Source organism: Anabrus simplex, chromosome 7 (assembly GCF_040414725.1).
Source record: "Anabrus simplex isolate iqAnaSimp1 chromosome 7, ASM4041472v1, whole genome shotgun sequence".
Taxonomy (NCBI): Eukaryota; Metazoa; Arthropoda; class Insecta; order Orthoptera; family Tettigoniidae; genus Anabrus; species Anabrus simplex.
In genome coordinates this window covers 71457650-71478765 of record NC_090271.1, presented here as the reverse complement: position 1 = coordinate 71478765, position 21116 = coordinate 71457650, and the positions used below count along the sequence as shown (strand labels likewise).

Here is a 21116-nt window from a genome sequence, read left to right as displayed (position 1 = left end):
AACACTGAAGACCATACTTCTTAGCTTCCTCAGAAGATTTCTGATAATCAAGTGCTGTTCTAGCAATGGAAAAACCAACTGCTGATACAACTGATTCAAATAAGCTGATCTTGTCATGGTTTGTTCTTTTCTGGAACTCAAGACCCTGTTCAAAATAATAAGTGAGTTAACTCCTCTGATGTTGATCATGTCATAATGCAGAGTGGCCATCCTTTTGTTTTCCTTGCGCTAGATCTGACTGAAACCATTTGGTCAAGAGTATCTACTCCTCCTTTGGTCTGGTTTTAATGGTCAATCATAACTGCTTTGCCATCTTGATTCACTCCCCTGTCTTGGTGCATTGTGGAAATAAGGCAAACTGCCTTGTTCTTCTTAGCCTTGTGCAATAGAAGTGTTGTCGTGACGCTGAAAACGTATTTTGCATCACCAATGTCCCTGTTCTTTGTTGATCTCATACTCAAAGGTATCTCTGGTTTGTTTAGGCAGATCGTTCCTAAAACTGTCAGCTTATAAGGAGCCTTGAACAATTCATCAGCCAACGGAACGGTTGTGAACCAGTTATCCATTGTTATGTTGCGGTTCGATCCATGAAATGGAGCCGTTAACTTTTTCACATAGTAGTGAGAAAGAGGGCCTTCGACAGTTGTATTTTGTTTCTCTAAGTATAGCTCAGCAACTAACATATACTTAGAACCAGCATCACAAATCATAACAATTTTTAACCCATATTTGGCTGGCTTTTTAGGCATATACATTTTGAATGGACATCTGCCTCTAAATGCAAGCAGCTTCTCATCAATGATGAGATACGGGCCAGCCTCGTAGTTGCCTATGCATGATTTCATGAAAGCTTCCCAAAGGTCCCTTATAGGTGTGACGCGATCTGTCGCTACTCTCTCAGCTTGGGTAGTTTTGTCATTGAATCTGAGACAAAGCAAACTCTGCAAACATTACAACTTACAGAAGGATCAAACATTATTGCTGTATTTAGTCTATTGTCCTTGTGGAGAGCAGAGAATATTAGAATGCCCAAGAGTGCCTTTATCTCTGTGGGAGAGGTTTGACTGTTTGAAAACTGAATTGTTTTGTAGTTGGCTCATTTTCTCACTATTCCTTCATTTGTATGAATAATGATCGAGTTTACCATAGTATCATTAAAGAACAACTGAAACGCATCTAAGGGGTTTAGAACATCTTTACCGCTACCTTTAGGCCGTTGTCGGATATTCACAATATTTCTAGGGATATTTCTTGTACATATGGTTGGAGGATTTTCAGTCCAGGAATAACCGTTTCTTCCTTTGATTATTTTTGTTGTTCGTTGTGGAGTCGAGCTTGCAGATCCTGAAGAACCAGTACTAGTATTAGTAGCAGTAGTATTACTACAATCAGGTCTTGATTCATCAGATAGAGTTTTAACAGACTACAACTACCAGAGGGACAAGGGGTGTCAAGAACTTGTGTAATACTGTTGTGTGGGCCAACCACTCCTGATATGTACATTGAATCCTTTTCATTTGTTGAATGATCTTGAAGTTTTCTCTTTAATTGTTCACAAAATTCATCGTCTGAGCATGCATCTGAGGATGAAGGTATATAGTCATCACTCGCAGAGTATGCTAAAATGTTATTTTCTGACTCACTTCTGCCATCTCCTTCATCTTCAACGGTATCAAAACAATCATAATTAAAAAGTTTGTCAATCTCCGATGGTGACAAAGCCATTTTATTTAAAAACAACTAGTAGTCTAAAAAACAGCGTAAAACTTCACAAAAACAAAAAGATGTACTTAATATAGCCTATGGCACTAATTTTCAACACACTAAGTCAACGACGACGACAAATATTTGATATAACAATTAAAATTAAACTGAAACACAACACTATGCAAAATAGTTACACCATCGGTATGATATCGTAACATTCACAAACTGACATCAAGAGCTCAAAAACAAGAGCTTCCAGCATGACGGTTGCACGTGCACTGACCTTGTGAGTTGAGTAGGGGAAGACATTGGGAGGGCGGGAACAGTCCGTGCAGAAACCTGTTCTATGCAATCAAATTTGTATTACGTTTCGTAAAAATAATGACATCATACCATTCCAGGGTTAATGATATTGATATATTAAATAAATAAATACAGATTATTTTACCATATGAAATGAATTTCATTTTGATCCATATTGATGATTTATCACTATCTCTAATACAAAACAGTACATTGCACATATGTCTAACACTTTTGTGTCACTTTTTCTTTTAAGATAATTGTAGTCTTAATATAAAACAGTATGCTGCACATATATTAAGACTGTGATTATTTTAAAAGAAAAAGTGACACAAAAGTGTTGGACATATGTGCAAGAGACATCTATTTTAATGGACTCTTGTAACCACAACATATTTCATCAATGCTTCAAGACATACCAATAGTGTTATATTAGGTGTTGGTGTTTTCAAGTTACATGTAATGTTCTTTTCCATTTATAATTTAAGGCTGAAGATAACCCAATACAAGGGTCGAAACAACTCCTAATATAATAATTAATATTAATATATTATGTACAGTATTGAATAGGTGGACCTTCTCATCCTTGTTGATAGAGATTATTTTACAGTGTGTGTGAAATGTTAATTATAAAAATATGATACTTTTAATGCTGAATATGTATGATACAGAACTTCACTTCATGCTGTCAAACCACACAAGTTGTATTTTCATCCTTTTTGTTGACATTCCAGAGCAAATGGGAAGGCAGCGTTAAAACGGACTGTTCCAGACACCATTACCTCTTGGATCCTTACAGGCTTCTCTGTTGATCCAGTATATGGCTTAGGACTCATTGAGGAACCAAGGAAGGTTTGTATGTAATAAGAATTTGTGTTATAACTTGAAATATTTTACTGGGCAATAATTAATAAACATTACTATTTTCCAGCTGCAAGTATTTCGACCTTTCTTCGTCTCTGTGGACCTACCATACTCGGTGATCCGTGGAGAAATCGTTGCTATCCCTATTGTAGTGTTCAATTATATGAATAAGGACTTGACAGCTGAAGTGACTCTGGAAAACAAAGGGCTGGAGAACTTTGAATTTGCAGAAGTCTCGAATGATGTTAACGCTGTGCCTAGTAAGTTAATTTCTATGTTATCTCCTTCATGACTCCCACAGTACCTCATCAACAATTATTCTGAAAACATCTCAGTTGTAGAATGTCCGACACGTAGGCTGAATGGTCAGTGTACTGGCCTTCGGTTCAGAGGGTCCCGGGTTCGATTCCCGGCCGGGTCGGGGATTTTAACTTTAATGAGTTAATTCCAATGGCTCGGGGGCTGGGTGTGTGTGGCGTATTCAACATTAGAAATCATCCTAGGTAGGTCCCTCATCTTCCCAGATATGCAGGTCGCCTAATAGGCCGTCTACTAGAAAAAGACCTGCACCAGGCCTCTCCGGAGGCCATACGCCATTATTATAGTTGTAGTATGAGGAAAGTTATGGGGTATTTATCAATTTAGGGATCAAAATACTCATAGAGTTAACCTCTTAGCATAAAAAGCCAGAGTATACTCAGGATTTTATATATATTTATGTAAAATAAAAATCCGAGTATACTCGGGAATGTCGCTTACATCGGGACCTAATTTCAAGGCCCAAATATACTCGTTTCTTGTTATGTTTCTTTTCAGTATTTCTGCCAGATATTTATCAAATTATTACTTCAGGTTCCTATTTTTGTCAAAAGATGTCTCTGACTCAACTGTAGTGGATGTCGGTGACTCAGGCAGCTCATTTTTTTCAGCCTTTCCATATTTATTGCTATCTAAGTGTACTTCGTCTGTTAAGTGAAAGTGGAGAGTGAAGAAGAGTTTGACATTGAGTTTAGTGAGTCTGATAGTTCTGTGTGCACGATGCTATAGGGAAGAAGGCATAAAAGGAATCCAGGCACATGTGTAAGGAGTGCCATGTAGCATTGTGTGTTGATCCTTGTTTTAGGGCATTTCACACAGCCACAAACATATGAATGTCTTTCTTGTACAGTATTGAGTGTCATGTTATCTTACTTGCCATATCTTTAGTGCTGTGTTATTTATTTTACAAGTAAGTTAAAAGAAGAACCCATAAAAATACACGAGTATATTCGGAATTTTAAAACAGGAACTTTTCAGCGGCTTATATTTAATTTTAAGTTCGCAAAATTTACGTTCATTGTTACCACTGTCACTGTTTTCCAATAAAGAGTTCCATTTTAACAATAAAAATATTAGGTAGAAAGGAATCACCATTGTAAATAATCGCTATGTAAGAGGTTAACAGAGGATCACACAAGAACGAGTAGTGTTGATAAAATGAATTAATAATAAAATATTGGGACAGATAGAACAGGATGTGAGAACGTAATGGGACCTTATGGATATGGTGGAAGAAATATAGAAAGTGAACATCTCCTTGACTTCTGTATGAGGAATGGGTTGGTGGTGTAAAATAGTTGGTTCAAGAAGAGACAGAGCCATAATATAACGTGATACAGTTGGGATGGACTACAAAAGACTGTAATTGATTATGTCATCTCAGATGAAGAAAGGAGCAGAATGGTAACAGATGTCAGAGTAATACCCAGCAAGAGCCTTGACAGTGATCACTGTCTGTTAGTAACAGAACTGAGAAACTTTATGTGCCAGAAGTACAGAACAGGAAAATGCCAAAAATCAAAGTATTGGAACTCCAGAAAACAGATAAGAGAACTGAGTATCAGAACCAGATAAAAACCCTGTTACCAAGAGATGAAAGGAAAAATGGAGAGGCAGAATGGACCGGACTAAAGGACACATTGGTTAAGAAAGCAACTGAAGTTTGTGGAAAGACAAGTATGAAAACAAGGGAGAAGGAAACACCATGGTGGAATGAAAGAGTGAGAGCAGCAATCAGGGAAAGAAATCTCTTGTGGAAAGAAAGGGATCAGGAGAAAAATAAACCGGATCTTACTAGAGACAAGGCAAAGATCAGAAACCTCGAACAATTATACAGAAACAAGAAACTGGATGTTAAAAGAACAGTTACAGAAGGAAAGAGCAAGGTATGGAATAAATTCACTCAGAAACTGGAGGCAGACAGCAGAGGCAATAAGAAACTACTGTATAGTGTTATCTGAGGTAAAAGGAAATCAATGAATACCATAAAGGCACTGGAAGATGAAAATGGAAATCTGGTTAGGACAGAAAGTGACATGAGAGAAGTCCTGAAGAACCATTTCGACCACCTACTGAATAGACCAGTTCAAGAACAAAATACAGAACCAGAAATCCAAGCCTACAATGAGGAACTTCCCATCCCCTGGACAGAAACTGAGACAGCCTTAAAATCTATGCCTAAAGGAAAATCTTCAGGTGCAGACGAATGAATGCGGACATGATAAAGGTAGCAGGCATCCAGGGTATACAATGGCTGCACAGAGTACTAAATGCCATATGGACAGACAACAAAATGCCTGCAGATTGAAGCAAGGGCGTTATAATTCCCTTGTTTAAGTAAGGTAGCAGATGGAAACCCACCAACTATAGAGGAATAACACTGCTGTCTCATGGGCTAAAAATTTTAGACAAGGTCATAGAAAGGAGATCGAGAACCATCATTGAACCACAGTTAGAGGAGGAGCAATATGGATTCAGAAGTAACAGATCAACAATAGATCTAATTTTTAACACCCGCATGCTGATGGAAAAGTATTGGGAGATAGGCAAAAACCTGGTCATTGTATTCCTGGATAAGAAAAGGCTTATGATAGTGTTATGAGATAAGATCTGGGAGTGCGTGAAGAAAAGAAATGTGCCTGAAGGACTGGTAAGGAAAATTCACATGATGTACAAAGACTGTACTAGCTGTGTACAAATTGGGGAAGGTCGATCATCATGGTTTGAGACCAAGAGTGGAGTTCAACGAGGAAGTGCACTGTTCCCACTACTGTTCATCAATGTTATGGACAATTTATAATGAAGAACGTCAAGGAAAATTTAGGTGAACTGAATGCTTTGGCCTTTGCTGATGATATCATGATTTGGGGTGAAACAGAAGTAGTACAGACCAAACTCAACGTATGGAAATCCCAGTTTCAGGAATATAACCTAAACATCAGCGAGACCAAGACAGTGATGATGGCAGTAAACAGAGAAGGGTGCCCAGAAAGTGTAAAACTAGGAAACCACCAGCTAGAGTGTGTGGATAGTTTTCCTTACCGTGGAAGTATAATCTCCAGTGATAATTTGGTCAGAAAGGAAATTATAAACAGAGTGCAAAAGGGATCTGAATTCTACCAACAAGTAAGAACACTTTTATGGGATGACACGATTCCAAAACCGGCCAAACTGATGATGTTTAACAGCTATTTCATACCAATATTGACCTATGGTATTCAAAATTTTAAAAAATCAAAATCTCTTTATTTGCAAATGAGGTGTCTACCTCGGTGGCAAATGGTACACTAAAATACATTATTGTCAAGCACTAAATATTAAATTAACAAGAGAAGAAAAATTTCCTATAATACAATATTATACAATTTACACTAACAATTTTTTCTATTAAACACACAGCTCATCCTTGTAGACATATGTAGACATACTGAAGCGTGCATCCTCATAAAAAGAGATTCATCAAGACTGCAAACATCAGAGATTAAATTTCTTAGATCCACCATCTGGAAGAGCAAGATGGACAAGTTAAGAAATGATGAGATGAGGAAAGAAGCCAAGAATAAAGACATCCTCATTAGACCGAATCGGCACATCCAGACTACGGTGGTATGGGCATGTGATGAGGATGGAGCCTACAAGAACAGCCAGAATAAGTTTGGAAAGACAAGTGGAGGGGAAAAGACCTGCAGGAAGACCTAAAACCCAATGGATGGACATGATCAAATTTGATCTAGTTACCAGGGGATGGACAGTGGATGATGTCCTCCATGACAAGTTGTATATGGACAGGAAGAAGTGGAAGAGGCTCATAAACAGTACCCGGGAAACTGGACCTGTACAGTGATGATGATGATGATGATGATGATGATGATGATGATGAATAAAATATGTAGAATATTGACTTCCGGCCGTGCTTTACTAGAATTCTTATGTAATCTTCTATTACACAATTCTTCACTCTTGTTTTATTCAAATATAGAAATTAATTTCAAGGAAAGAAATACCTATAAACTTGCACAGTGTTATTTCACGTTAACAAATTTCTGCTGCATTCATCTTGGAGGTAAATATCTCCTCTGCCCATTCATATTTGTTTTTTTATTTAATTGATAAATTAATTGATTTAATTAATTTATTTATATATTGATTTATTTATTTTGCTAGAAATATAGACTGATGAACAGAGTTGTACTGCAGGTTTGCACATGTTGACCCATAGAAATTCATAATGCAAGTGAAACTATCGAGTCTGTGAAGTTCCAATGACCAGACGAGTTTGTATATAAGCGAGTATGCAGCTATACCACATTTTGTTCTTTTTATAAAGCCAGTTTAATTTTCCTACAGCTTTGCTCCTTGTGCAGTACATGGAAGCACACTTGCCACTTGTAATCAAATTTATTTCAACTAGTTTTCACATGTAGTGCAGTCATAGCACTTGCTCAAGAAGGCTGCTGTGCTTGATGTCAATAAAAAACATGCTGTTATAAAATTCCTGCGTTGTGAGAATGAGGCAGGGAAATATTCACAAGAGGTTGAAACAAGTGCATGAAGATGATGCTGACTGCAGTACAATAAGTCACTGGACACAGAGATTATTAGGCAACAGTAGGCATGTTAACATTTACCTCACTGGACACAGAGATTATTAGGCAACAGTAGGCATGTTAAGATTTAAGATTTACCTTAGTGGCAAACTCCACATCACACAAACATCTGACAATGTGTAATGTGTTCAACATGGCTGTGGGCAGAAAACATGAAACTGTGATTGAAATATTGCATCCATCAAATGGGACTTGATGAAGCAAGTGTATGGTGAATACTGAAACAACCATGGTTGGAAAAGATTTGCTCCAGTGAACTCCTCGTGCTGTGCGAAAATAGTGGGAATTGTTTCTTTTCAAGAATTGTGATAGAAGATAAAACATGGCTGTACCATTTTGAACAGGAGGCAAAGAACCAGTCAGTGGAGTGGAATCATGCAACTTCATTCCAAAAGAAGAAATTCAGTGACACCATTTCCTGGGATTTAAAGGAACTTCTGCTTGGCACATCATGTATCACAGAAACACCTTTAATTCAGAAGCTTCATGGTCAACTGAAAAATGTTTGAGCACTCAACCACACATCAGTCAGAAAATGAAGGACCCTGTCCATAAACTGGGATGGACAGCATCCCCACACCTGCCTTACAGCCCTAATTTGGTACTCTCTTATTACCATTTTTTTTTTTTTTTTTTTTTTTTTTTTTTTTGCAGAAAGAGGTTTGAACATAATGATTACCTCTTGGCGGTTGCTGCAGAGTAGTTTAGATGTACCAGACCTCATTTCTGCTATGAGCTCATACATATACTTGTTCTGAGTTGGCATGAGGCAGTTCAAATTGATGGAGATTATGTAGAGAAATAACATTGTGCACCTAAAAAAAATTGTAGATTGAAAACTGTAGATTGAAAATTGGCTTTGTAATGTGTTTTCCTCATTTGCAGAACCTTTAGTTTTCAAGAAACCAATTTGGAATTAAATGGGGATAAGCATGTGATTTTAGAGTAAAACTTGTATTTATGGAAGCAACTGCAATGCATTGTAATCAAATAGTCAAATATAAATATTTATAATGACTAGAGACAAATTAAGCTGTGAACTGCAGATGATTACTTAAAGAGTTCCTTACTTGTAGACAGAGTGAAGCAGTTTTGTGATCTAACGTGAATGGAAATGGCTTGATCTATTTCAGAAATTGAGGTGTACCGCAGCAAACGTGTGTTTGTGAAGGCAAATAATGCAGCTTCAGTGTCATTCATGATTACACCAAAGAAGCTAGGTTACATTACCATCAAAGTGACAGCAACGAGTCCACTGGCAAGGGATGGTGTTGAAAAAAAGCTCCTTGTTAAGGTAAGGATATAACGTGACAGTATTTTAAGGTATCATAATCCTTTCATTGTGATTTTTGTAGATCTTATCAAAATTATTTTGAATTTCAGCCTGAAGGAGAGACTCAGTACCGTAATAAGGCTGTGTTCATAGACCTGAGGAATAGCAACTCGGTCACTATGAATGTGAGCCTGGAATTTCCTGGATATTTTGTTACTGGTTCTGAGAAGATAGAAGTATCTGCTGTTGGTGAGTTGCATCATTCTGTTTGGGGGCTTGGGGTGAATCTCACCAGCACTCTTTCAATCCAGGGAATAACTAGTTTTTAGGGGTATGGGAGTTTGTCTCCATTCATAATACCTAATGTGCTTAATTTTTGTGAACTGAGGTTCAGCAACATTTTATCACTATTATTGCAAGAATAGTTGTTCAGAAGTGGAGGTTAAGCTGCAATTCCAAGTCAGTTGGTTTAAATATTTTAAGTTGTAGCCTCAGTATATCTGAAGGCAGTAAATATCTGTAAAATAATGTTCTCTAACAAACACATTTCTATCATCAAATTATCAATAGTTTTAAAATGTTTTTAAAAAGTTTAATGAATAAGAACAAGTAAAATTAGAGTCAGAACAATTTTTGAATCTCAATTATATTGCTCACAAACTGACATCTCGCTCGAATCCTTTGCATTCAAAACTCAGTCGGTAGTTGACACCAAAATAGTCTATTGTAGTAGTAGTAGTAGTAGTAGTAGTAGTAGTAGTAGTAGTAGTAGTAGTAGTAGTAGTAGTATATCATTACCAAGCCCTTTTTTAAATGGAGTATTTTCTTGATAAGGAGTGATCTAGTTCCATTAATTCAGAATCAATACATCAAATCATACGTCTGTGCTTTCTTCTACTTCATATGATAACATAATAATAAATTTCAACTTTCAGAAGTACCACTTTGGTGTAGGGAAGATGAAGAATAATTCTCACTATTGTTGAATCCTGGCCATAAGAACGGGGTGGGTATTTTGTTGTACCTAAGCACTACTTGTGGTTTGGTATCAAAGCTAACAATCTCACAAAATATCTACATGATCCATGCAGTATTCTCAAAACTCCTAACATCGATCCTCCATTCCCCAGTCACCCTTCGATTTACAAACTCAGCTTTAATGATTGCTTCCATGTAGATTACCTTCTTACCTCGAGGGGGTATCCTATTTGGGAAGCACCCAGCCACAAGAGCAGCAGCTAGAATTCAACAATAGGAAGAACCATTCCTACTCTGCCTTCCATAAAAGAAAGCTAAAATTAAAAAATGTTTCTGTTATGTATGTTCTATCAACACACTCTTACCTGGTAAGTCATTGTCCTCCTTCAATTTCCAGTTTCTCTTACTGTGTATGACAACTGAGGGTTGCTAACAGTTTTTCGATGTGCACATGTTTGTATAGTTTGATTCCATGTAATGCATATTTAATGCAAACATAAAATGTAGAGTCTTTATTTCAGGTGATATTCTTGGACCAAGTATACCAAACCTTGCTAATTTAATCAAGATGCCTTCAGGATGTGGAGAACAGAACATGTTGAATTTTGTGCCCAACATAGTCGTCATTGAGTATTTAAGAGTAAGTGCATCTAATATACCAGTGGCTGTTTGATAAAGTATCCTTCTAATACGTCAATGACTAGCAGACAGAACATAATTTTAACATACCAGTGACTGGTAGATTAGAATATTATTTTAGCATACCAGTGAATGGTAAATAGAATGTTCTTTTAGCATACTGGTGACTGGTAAATAGAATGTTCTTTTAGCATACCGGTGACTGATAAATAGGATCTTCCTTTAGCATACCAGTGACTGGTAAATAGAATGTTCTTTTAACTTACCAGTGACTGGTAGATAGAATGTTCTTTTAGCATACCGGTGACTGATAAATAGGATCTTCCTTTAGCATACCAGTGACTGGTAGATAGAATGTTCTTTTAACATGCCAGTGACTGGAAAATAGAATGTTCTTTTAACATGCCAGTGACTGGAAAATAGAATGTTCTCTTAACTTGCCGGTGACTGGTAGATAGAATGTTTTAACATACCAGTGACTGGTAGATAGAATGTTCTTTTAACATGTCAGTGACTGGTAAATAGAATGTTCTTTTAACATGCCAGTGACTGATGTTCTTTTAATATATCGAGCATCCTTTTAACATTCTTGTAATAGACAGGTGGATGGACACCTTAAGCTATTCATATGATGATTCTTCCACAAGACATTGATGAGGAATCTATAATTGAACTTTTCAGAACACAAAGCAGTTGACTCCAGCCGTGGAAAATAAAGCACTGCGATTCATGGAGACTGGTTACCAACAAGAACTGACATACAGACGTGATGATGGCTCATTCAGTGCATTTGGCAGCAGTGACAGTCATGGCAGTACCTGGTGAGTAAATTTTCCTTATTTTCTTTATACAGTAGCAATGATAGTTGTTAATATTATGGGCTATAGTAATATCAAGAGCAGGATTATTATTATTATTATTATTATTATTATTATTATTATTATTATTATTATTATTATTATTATTATTATTATTATTATTATTATTATTATTATTATTATTATTATTCAGTAGTTGTAACTAATTGTTCATCTGCTAATAATATTTCTTAATTGTATACAAAGACTATCACTGAAGTTAGCAGTACAGTGCACGTTTCATTCCTTACACATATTTCATTCTGACTTTGATTCCTACCCACCTCAATAAATAAGATATACAGCTTGAGCCCAGCTCACTGTAGGCTACTAATAGAAGTTCAAACTAAATTTCTAAATTGCTCTATAAATCAAATTATATTTATGTATACATCATTGTATGATTTTGCAGACAGTGTCAGTTCTACTGACATCTAACGACTTCAGCTTACAACGTGCAGTATTTGTAAATATGAGTACATAAAACTCCCAGAAAGGAAGAGGAAATTATAGGGAGATGTCCTTGCCCAATGGATACTCTTCCTCTATTATAAGAGTTACAAATCACTTGAGCCATGCTTGATTGAATATTTAATATTAAGGTATAAGGAAAGAGAAACAGGTGAACGAATTCTGCCAGAAGATAAGGAGCTTAGTGTGGATGAAGGAAGTATGAGTAAGTGTAAGGAATTGATGTACAAGATGCACTATACATCCACAATGACATATGCAGTGGAGACTTGGGCGGTGACAAGCGACAGGAGTAAAATTCATGCCAGTGAAATGAACTTCCTGAGTACCAGAGGAAAGATGAGAGAAAGAGTGAGAAATGTGAAAGGTACTGGAGTAAAAAAAGTTCAACAGAATTGAGAAGAATATATTAAGATGGTTTCCGAAGAAGGTAGAAAATGTCCCAACCCGATTGGAGCTGGATTAGAGGATGTATAAGGAAACCACTTTTCCATCATAGCAATGTAGTGGGAGTGGAAGGAGAAAAGGAGATGCAATGTAGTGCACTGTTGTATTGTAAGTGGCTTTACTGCTATCACGTTTGAAAGTACCAAAACAAAGCAAGATGATTACACGATTTGGATCATGTAGCTGTTGGCTTACATTTGGGAAATAGTGAGTTTGAACCCCACTATCAACAGCCCTGAAGATGGTTTTTCGTGGTTTCCCTTTTTCACACCAGGCTGTATTTTAATCAAGGCCATAGTCATTTCCTTGCCCGTCCTATCCCATTGTCACCATAAGACCTGACTGTGTCAGTGCAACATAAAACAAATAGCAAAATAGAAAGTCCTAAAAATCAGAGGGAGTGCTAGGAGAGAATGTTTTAGGTAATCAGTAGCAGGAATAATTATGGTAGTATAGCATGTTCTCACATGTTTATGTAAGTATTACCTTTTTCCGTGTTCCAGGCTGACTGCATTCGTAGCCAGAGCATTTCGTCAAGCAATGCCGTATATTACTGTGGAAGACAGAATCATCCAAGAAGCTCTTCGCTGGTTGGCCAACAATCAAGCAGAAAATGGAAGCTTCCCTGAGGTGGGCAAAGTTAGTCATCGTGACATGCAAGGGGGTGCAGCCAATGGACTAGCACTGACAGCATACACACTGCTTGCCTTTTTAGAAAACCAGGTAAACAATTCTCCTCTCATATCTTTTTCTTCTAATGCTTTTCCTACACCTGTGGGGTCGCGTGTGCGAACTGAACTCATTAAAAAACTATTTAAAACAATATTCTAGTTAAATCCACGTTGTCAGTACACTTTCTGTTAATGAACCTTATTTATTCATTGCACATGTTTCAAGACAATAAACATTGACAATGCAGATTTAACCAGAATACTATTTTAAATGGTATTATTATTTTTATTGTTATTATTATTCAGGAATCAGCCCAAGCCTATGGAAGTGCAGTCAATAGAGCTCTGAATTACATTGGAAGCAACTTGGATGGTCTTGAAGATATTTACGCTATTGCAATATCGTCTTATGCACTCCATCTTGCAAATCATCCTCTAAAGAATGCTGCCTTCAATCTTCTAGAGAGCAGAGCTAACTCTACTTGTAAGTATACAACATAATATACACATAATAATGAAATTGTTTTTGGTAGTGTCCTTGTCTACTTTGCATGTCTCTTTCACATCCTTGTGGTGAGGAACGAACAAGCAGAAACTCAAGTCATATATGGAAAGATAGGAACATAATAGGGCAAATACAATGATAGGTCAGCATTAGAAGAGGAAGAAACAGAAAGAGGAGACAAGGGGACACATGATGAACACAAAAAAAGGACATGGATTATCTTCACAACTTCATACACTGCCTTCTTCAAATAAATAGGCTCTCTCCTCATCAATAATGATTCCTTTATATCCATTTCTTGACAGACTCTTAGATCTTCAGTCTTGATGTATGAAGTGTGGGATAAAAAGAAAGTGAAATGAACAGAAATAGGAGAGACAAAAAAAAACATACAGGTAGGAAAAGACTAGGAGCATAGGACAAATGCAGAAGGTCAAAAGTAGCCCAATGGGTCAGTATAAATAAAGGAAAAGAACAACCAAGTGAAAAATCAAGTCATTCTATAGAAAGAAAGGAATATGAAAAGCACATAATGTAAACACAGCGAGAGGTCATGTCTTAGATGGGCTCAAGAAAACAAAAGAATAATAGAATGAACACAATAGCAGTTCGGTGTGGAAAGAGGGAGCAACAGAAAGAGGAGATAAGGACAAACATGAAAATACAAAAGGAGAAGGCCCATCTACACATCTTCATACACTGCCGTCTTTTCTCCTCAAGAACCGTTCTTCTACATCCATCTCTTCTCAGCCCCCCTTCCAGTGAGCTTGTTTCTGTTTCCCAGCTTCACCAGAAGGGCAAGCATATGCACTCATTTCTGCTCAAAGATCTTCAGTCTTGATGCAGAAAGTGTATTTATCCATCTTTCTTCTTATCCTACACTTCCCACATCAAGACTGGATATTTGTCACGATGACCCCTAAATGAGTGTTGATGCCCGCACTCCTGATGAAGCTGGGAAGGAGAAAGGAACTCATAAAGGGGTGAGAAGAGATGGATGTAGAAGAACTGGAGACATGATATAAGCTTTTGGGCTTTTCCCGTATCAAGAAAACAAGGTGAATTTCTTGATGTTCCGCAGAGAACTTTGCTCCGTGTCTTCAGAAGAAAATCTTGACTGTTCACGAGAAGGACTTCTCCAATAGTGAAGGTTTGAATTTAAGAATGCTTCACCGTTGGTCTAGAATACATGGTATGTTCATTCATCATCAGATGGCTCACTGTACGTTAGCATTCCAGGTGGGAGTGACAACACCATTTAAGCTCCAATTAAGATATTTCCTCTCCACTGTATGTGTGTTGTGAAGTACCAGCAAGGTCATCACATGAATCAGGGATGAATGTGGTAGAAGAAATAAGACTCTAGACTAGGGATGCCATATCACCAACCTAAGAAAAGAGGACCCCAACCTGGAAAAGGACAGTCTACTGATGAAATCACTGCACATTACTCACTTTCATCACAGACCATTGGCCTATCACCTATGTCATTTATGTTTTTTTTTTCCCTGTGCTATTCGTACTTTTCTGAAGATGAAATAGCCTGTAAAAGCATTTTGTTTTCCAACAAAGAAAAGTGCTGAAACTGGATGCAACTGAAATGTTTGAAGTTATACTGCAAACATTCTACACCTTTCACAGTCTCAGTTGTGAACCTGTTTCTGTCTTTGGTTCTCTGTGAATTAAGCAATGAAAATATTCGCTCTGTGTTTGCATTATGGTTGGGAATACAAAAGAAAAAGTCATATTTATGGCAAAATAATACTTGATAAAACTTTCAGAACTCAATTTATACACAATTTATGCACACACAACCTGTAAACAATGCTGAGCTCAAAAGAAAACGGAAGTTATAAGCAAAAAGCGCTGTCTGTTTAAATGTGGTGGTGAAGTTGATAACTAAACACCATGCAAAGTTTAAATCATTTTATTTTAAACCCCAAGAAGAGGACATTTGTCAAGTTATTTGAAAATCCAGCTGGACACTTTTCGTTCTATTTAAGAGGACATGTCTGGGAAAAAAGAGGACATATGGCATCCCTACTCTAGACCAACAGTAAGGCATTCTTCAATTCAGACCTTCATTATTGCAAAAGTCTTCCTCTTGAACAGTCGAGATTTTCTTCTGAAGACGCGGAGCAAAATTCTCTGCGAAACATAAAAAATTTCACCTTGTTTTTTGACACAGCAAAAGCCCAAAAGCTTATATCATGTCCACAACTACAGGCCGTGAGAGCATCAATGTAAACAGAAGAACTGGATTGATGAGGAGAGAGTCAATCTGTATGAAGATGTGGCGATTATCCTTATCTTTTTGTTTCCTCTTTCCACACTGATCTGACAGTGAAAGGTCAGTATGAGGAGAAAATTCAAATAGCAAGGACAATCTTCACATCTTCCTACACTGCTGTTTTTAAATATATATGTTGTTCTCCAACCAGTCCCTTTTCTTACATTTTTCACATGAATATTTTAAATTTCCTTCTAGTAATTTTAATTCACTGTTGATCAGTGTGCTTTCCATTAAGTGCATCTCATGAATATTGGATGGACTTGCATGTATACTTATATTTCCTTTCCTTTTAAGCCTGAGAAGTTGGCATAAGAAATATTAAAGCTTTGTAATTTTGTAGGAAGAAACTTTCTTATCGATGTACATTGAGATTCTAATTTTGTAAATATGTGAACACAGCAACAACTATTAACATCCTTACTATACATGTACACTCTAATTGTGTTCCATAGCGGAAATGAAGTGGTGGAGCAAACCTATTGAGAAAGAAGATGAGAAAAATCCTTGGCATGCCTTACCCAGTCCTGTGAATGTGGAAATGACATCCTATGCTCTGTTGTGTTACCTCCAACGTGGATTAGTTCAAGATGCTCTCCCAGTTATGAGATGGCTCATCTCACAGAGGAACCAAGAAGGTGGATTTGCCTCTACACAGGTATAATGGATTAAAACTTCTGTACTGCCTCAAAAGTTGTAAGATTTGAAGTTCGGTCCAGAGAGATTTGGCCTTTATATCTGAAAGTATGTACAAGTAACACAGCATTGTAGACACTCTTATACCATAGAAGAATGAAAAAAAGTTCTTTGGTTACACTCAGCTAAGTTATGTGCCAATTTTTATTCTGTATGTGTTTTTATTTATTTATTTATTTATTTACAAAACTGCCTCCTACTGGAGGTAGCCCCAAAGGACTCGGTATAGGCACATGACAATAATAATTAACATTAAAATGATAATTACAATACTAAAATATAATAATATGATATAAATTTCAAACAACACCTAGAGGTGTGGATAGGGGCAAAAGATCTCTATAGGTCGACGCCCTGAACAAATAGCATTAAAAAAAAAAAAAAAAAAGGAGGTGTGGATTAAGATGGTGATTCAGAATTTGACAACTCTTCTTTAGTACTGTTGTAACTGTCTCATCTCGTATGAAAGTTGGAATGTGATTTTTTTTTTTTTTAATTCCTAATAAAAAAGTAAGGTATAGCACCCCATCAGTAGATCTAATACATCAGTGCATTTCAGTTTATGTCTGTCTTTGAAATACTGTAATTAACAATAAGTTCATAGATAGCTTTCTTTCCTTTATCCCTCCTCAGCTTGTTGAAGATCAACCTCGAATCGGACAGAAGTGTCAGTAATTATCCCATACCTAGGGGTGTTAGAATATGGAATAATATCAACTCTTCTAGTAGACCCATCTGAGAAAACGCAAGGGATTTCTTCATGCACTTGCCACCCTTTCTGTCGCAAAGTATTAGCGATCTTAGACCTCACATGTGATGGCATGAATTACATAGTAATTTTCCTCTTCTTCTTCTTTTATGACCACATAGGATTACTTTAGTCAGTCTGTCGTTCAGGTCTCTTTGAAGGGATTGTTCAGGCTTTGCGGTCTTCCCAGTACTTCTTCAGACGCTCCGATCTTCGTGCCCTTATCACAGAATCCTAAGACATGTCCAAGTGATTTGTTCTCGGCGTAGTGTCTGCATCGGGTACCGTCTAAGGATCTGCCTGGAATGGTCTGGATAGCCGCCACATTTGCGTTCATTTTAAGGCCAGTGATCCATACAGATGAGGATAATCTAGCTTTGTTAGAAATCCGCTTGTTAGTCAGATACATCTGCAAAGACTTCAGCACCCCTACCTCGTCCAGGTAATGTCTTCCAAGTTTCAAATTCATGAGTTTTTAGATCTTAAAGATGTTGATTCCCATCAGGAACCTGAAATATTTGGTCCAAATGAGTACATTTATAATACCAATATAGTTGGTCCATTATTGGACATTATAAAATTTCCAGCTAACTCATTCCAGGTTGCCAGTGTTTCACCCTAGTGTGCCAAGTTGGGCTCATCAGTTGGTAAATGGCACACCCACCAAGACGCATGGCTAGTGCATACCGTGTAGGCCACTGCATAGGCTATTTGGAGCCATCAGCAGTGCCAATGCTCTATGAGAGACCAAGTCTTGGTGGGTGTGCCATTTACCAACTGATGAGCCCAACTTGGCACACTAGGGCGAAACTCTGGCAACCAGGAATGAGTTAGCTGGAAATTTTATAATGTCCAATAAGGGACCAACTATATTGGCATTCTTAGATCTTTACAAAGCTTCTTAATGATGTTTTCGACAAAACTTCAGGCTGAGGAAGACCAATATATTCACACGAAGCTTGGAATTCTTCCTGAAGCGGGCGTAGTATATTGTTATATGGATTATTTCCTTTAATTAAGGAGATACATATGTTAGTGTTGTAAAAAGGCTTACCATGTATACATAAACTCGTATGTTCATGAGCAAATATGGAGTGAAGTGAGGGAGCACTGAATTATGTGCTATATAGTAAAAGGAGTTTCTGTAGAAAAGTACTGTTTGTATTTTCCACGGTATTTCAATATATATATGTTGAACAAATATAATAACTAGTTCATATTTCTCATTCTTTGGCATTTCAGTGGTCACAATATTGTGAAGGATGTCTTTTTTCCTTTGTTTCCCTAACTGTTGTTAGTTAGATACAGCCTAATGGTGGCATCAGATTTGGCTGAGAGAGAAAGGTTCACCGGTCTTTCCTGAATAATTTTTGATTTGATAAAAATGATTTTTTTTCCATAAGTGATCTGCCAGTTGCTAATGGTTACAACCACTTACTAATTGACAGCATGCACAAATCAAAGAGAACATATCAATAAAACAGAAAAAAAGACACATATGTCACACTAACATATGTACACATACATACACCAAAAGTGTGCTTAAAAATTAAGACACTTTGAATACAAGACAGCATTCAGAAAAAGGAACAGAAGCCTTGACTAGAAAAGCATCCAGTAGACATGTATAATATAGGTAAGTTGTTTCATAAGTCATGTAAGTCATGGCAACAGTGTTTTATTGTCTGAACACGTGGTGGAATGGTAAAGCTGGTATTATGTTGGACACCTTGTGGCACACACTATGAAAGGTCACTGACAGATCATGTCTGAGGGCACAAGTGGCTAAGTTTCAGGGCTTGACATAGTCAGTGCACATCTGATCATGCTCTGCTATATTGCAATTGATGACAATTGACCACAAACCTAAAAACCAGAACTGAAGTGTCAGTCAGTTGAATAGCATCACCCAGCACCACTATAATGACACAAAGTGCAAAAGAATCCATTGCCCATGGAGGTCATGCTCGTTTTGGTGTATGGCAACCAAAGTGTCAGTGGTTCCCATGCTACAGCATTATTGTAAAAATGTTAACCCCCATACCTGGTGTCAATGCCCCGTTCTACAGTACCTTTCTGCAGGGCCATCTATGCTATATACTTTGGTGAAAATGTCCAGCATTGCTGGATAGCATTAAACTCCTCCATGATAACACGACAGCCCACTCAGCAGCTCGTGAGGGACCTTGTATCTATGAGCACCCTCCTTACTCACCAGATATCAATCCATGCAACTTTGATCTCATTCTGAAACTGAAGAAGCCGTTGTGTGTGATGTGCTTTGAAGCCATCATAACCACATATCAGCGGCAGGTGGTACAACATTGATACAAATGCTTTCAATACTGCCAATGGTATTCATTAGCTTCTCAATCATAGGCACCAATTTGTTGACACCCTAGGGGACTATTTTGAAGGATGTTATCTGTTTGTAATGCACATTTATGTTCATTTTGTGCATTATAATACAACACTGCTTTCTGTGTGCATATTTTTTTGTCTCCCCACTGTTAGCTCCTGTATCCCAACCCCATTTGAGCTAATATGAAGATGCACCTTGCCTTAACCTTCCAACCCACAATGTGCTTCCCACGCTGCAGCATTATTAGAAAATATTACCTCCACACCTTGTGTTTACAAACTAAAATAGAATGAATGCCCCAAATATAGAACACTGAACTTATTAACTCTAAAACATGCAGCTTACCTCAGTAGAACAGTATGGAAAGAAGAAAAGAACTTACTCGGACATCTCAAAGCGTCACCATTCTCAATCAATGGACAAATAGTCACTGGATAACCATGGAATTGCCTTTCCAATGATAATGTTGGTTATAGTCGCAAATTATAGAGTCTCCTAGAAGAAAAGTGGAAAACATAGCCTGGGTGGCTTACACAGGTGCACAAAGACCTAGTACAAGGGGGTATCCAGGAGGCAAACATGCAAGACAGAACAAAGTTTAGGAAAAAGTTTGTGGAAGTGAGGGATGGATCCGAAGACCACTGGCCAAGACACGGAACATCTCGGCGGAAGAACGAGAAAGGTGAAGCCAAAGACTTAAGGATTTTTGGTGAGAGTGTAAAGAGAAGGGCATTAGTCTGTGGCAGTAGGGCAGGTAGATTGTGTAAACATGGCTCACAGATGGCCATGTCGATGGATGAATGAAAGAATTAATAATAATAATAATAATAATAATAATAATAATAATAATAATAATAATAATAATAATAATAATGTATTATTTATTTTGCAACGTATGACTTTTAGTACCGGGAGTGTCAAAGGACATGTTTGACTCGCCTGTTACTGGTCTTTCTATTTGACGCCCAATAGGTGACCTGCGTGTCTGGGTGTGAGATGATGATGTACAGAGACTGTAAAACCCAGTGCCGGCAAATAGCTCGTTCCTGTCAAATAATACCAAGGGGTCTGCTCAAGGCTTAACGTCTCCATCCAACGGGTGAATCACCATCTACAGCATCCTTGTCCTTACTCCATATAAACACTGGTGAGAGTTTTGGATTTGAATCCAGGCTTTAGACACTCAATCTTGTGATTAGAAATTGTATTATAACCTGCTGGCTAACATTCTGCTGATGAAATGTTTTTACACCAACAGGACTCAAACCACCTAAGCACAGTATCAGAGCATTAAAAACTTGATACCTGAACAATTTTGGCCACCAGGCATGCTATAATAATGTACAGAGATAAGAACATTAAAAATAACAATAATGACTG

General features: G+C 37.4%; 1 protein-coding gene across 3 annotated transcripts in view; it reads left to right on the top strand.

Moving 5' to 3' along the window:
• Positions 1–21116, top strand: part of LOC136877698 (CD109 antigen) — a 297632-nt gene that overhangs the window by 235380 nt on the left and 41136 nt on the right. For all 3 annotated transcript variants that reach the window (XM_068228581.1, XM_068228580.1, XM_068228582.1), the window contains exons 15-23: positions 2745–2862; positions 2942–3134; positions 8933–9093; positions 9183–9321; positions 10572–10690; positions 11371–11510; positions 12968–13187; positions 13442–13619; positions 16386–16588. In XM_068228581.1, coding sequence (XP_068084682.1) covers positions 2745–2862; positions 2942–3134; positions 8933–9093; positions 9183–9321; positions 10572–10690; positions 11371–11510; positions 12968–13187; positions 13442–13619; positions 16386–16588 — 1471 coding nt within the window. The remainder of the gene's footprint in view (positions 1–2744; positions 2863–2941; positions 3135–8932; positions 9094–9182; positions 9322–10571; positions 10691–11370; positions 11511–12967; positions 13188–13441; positions 13620–16385; positions 16589–21116) is intronic.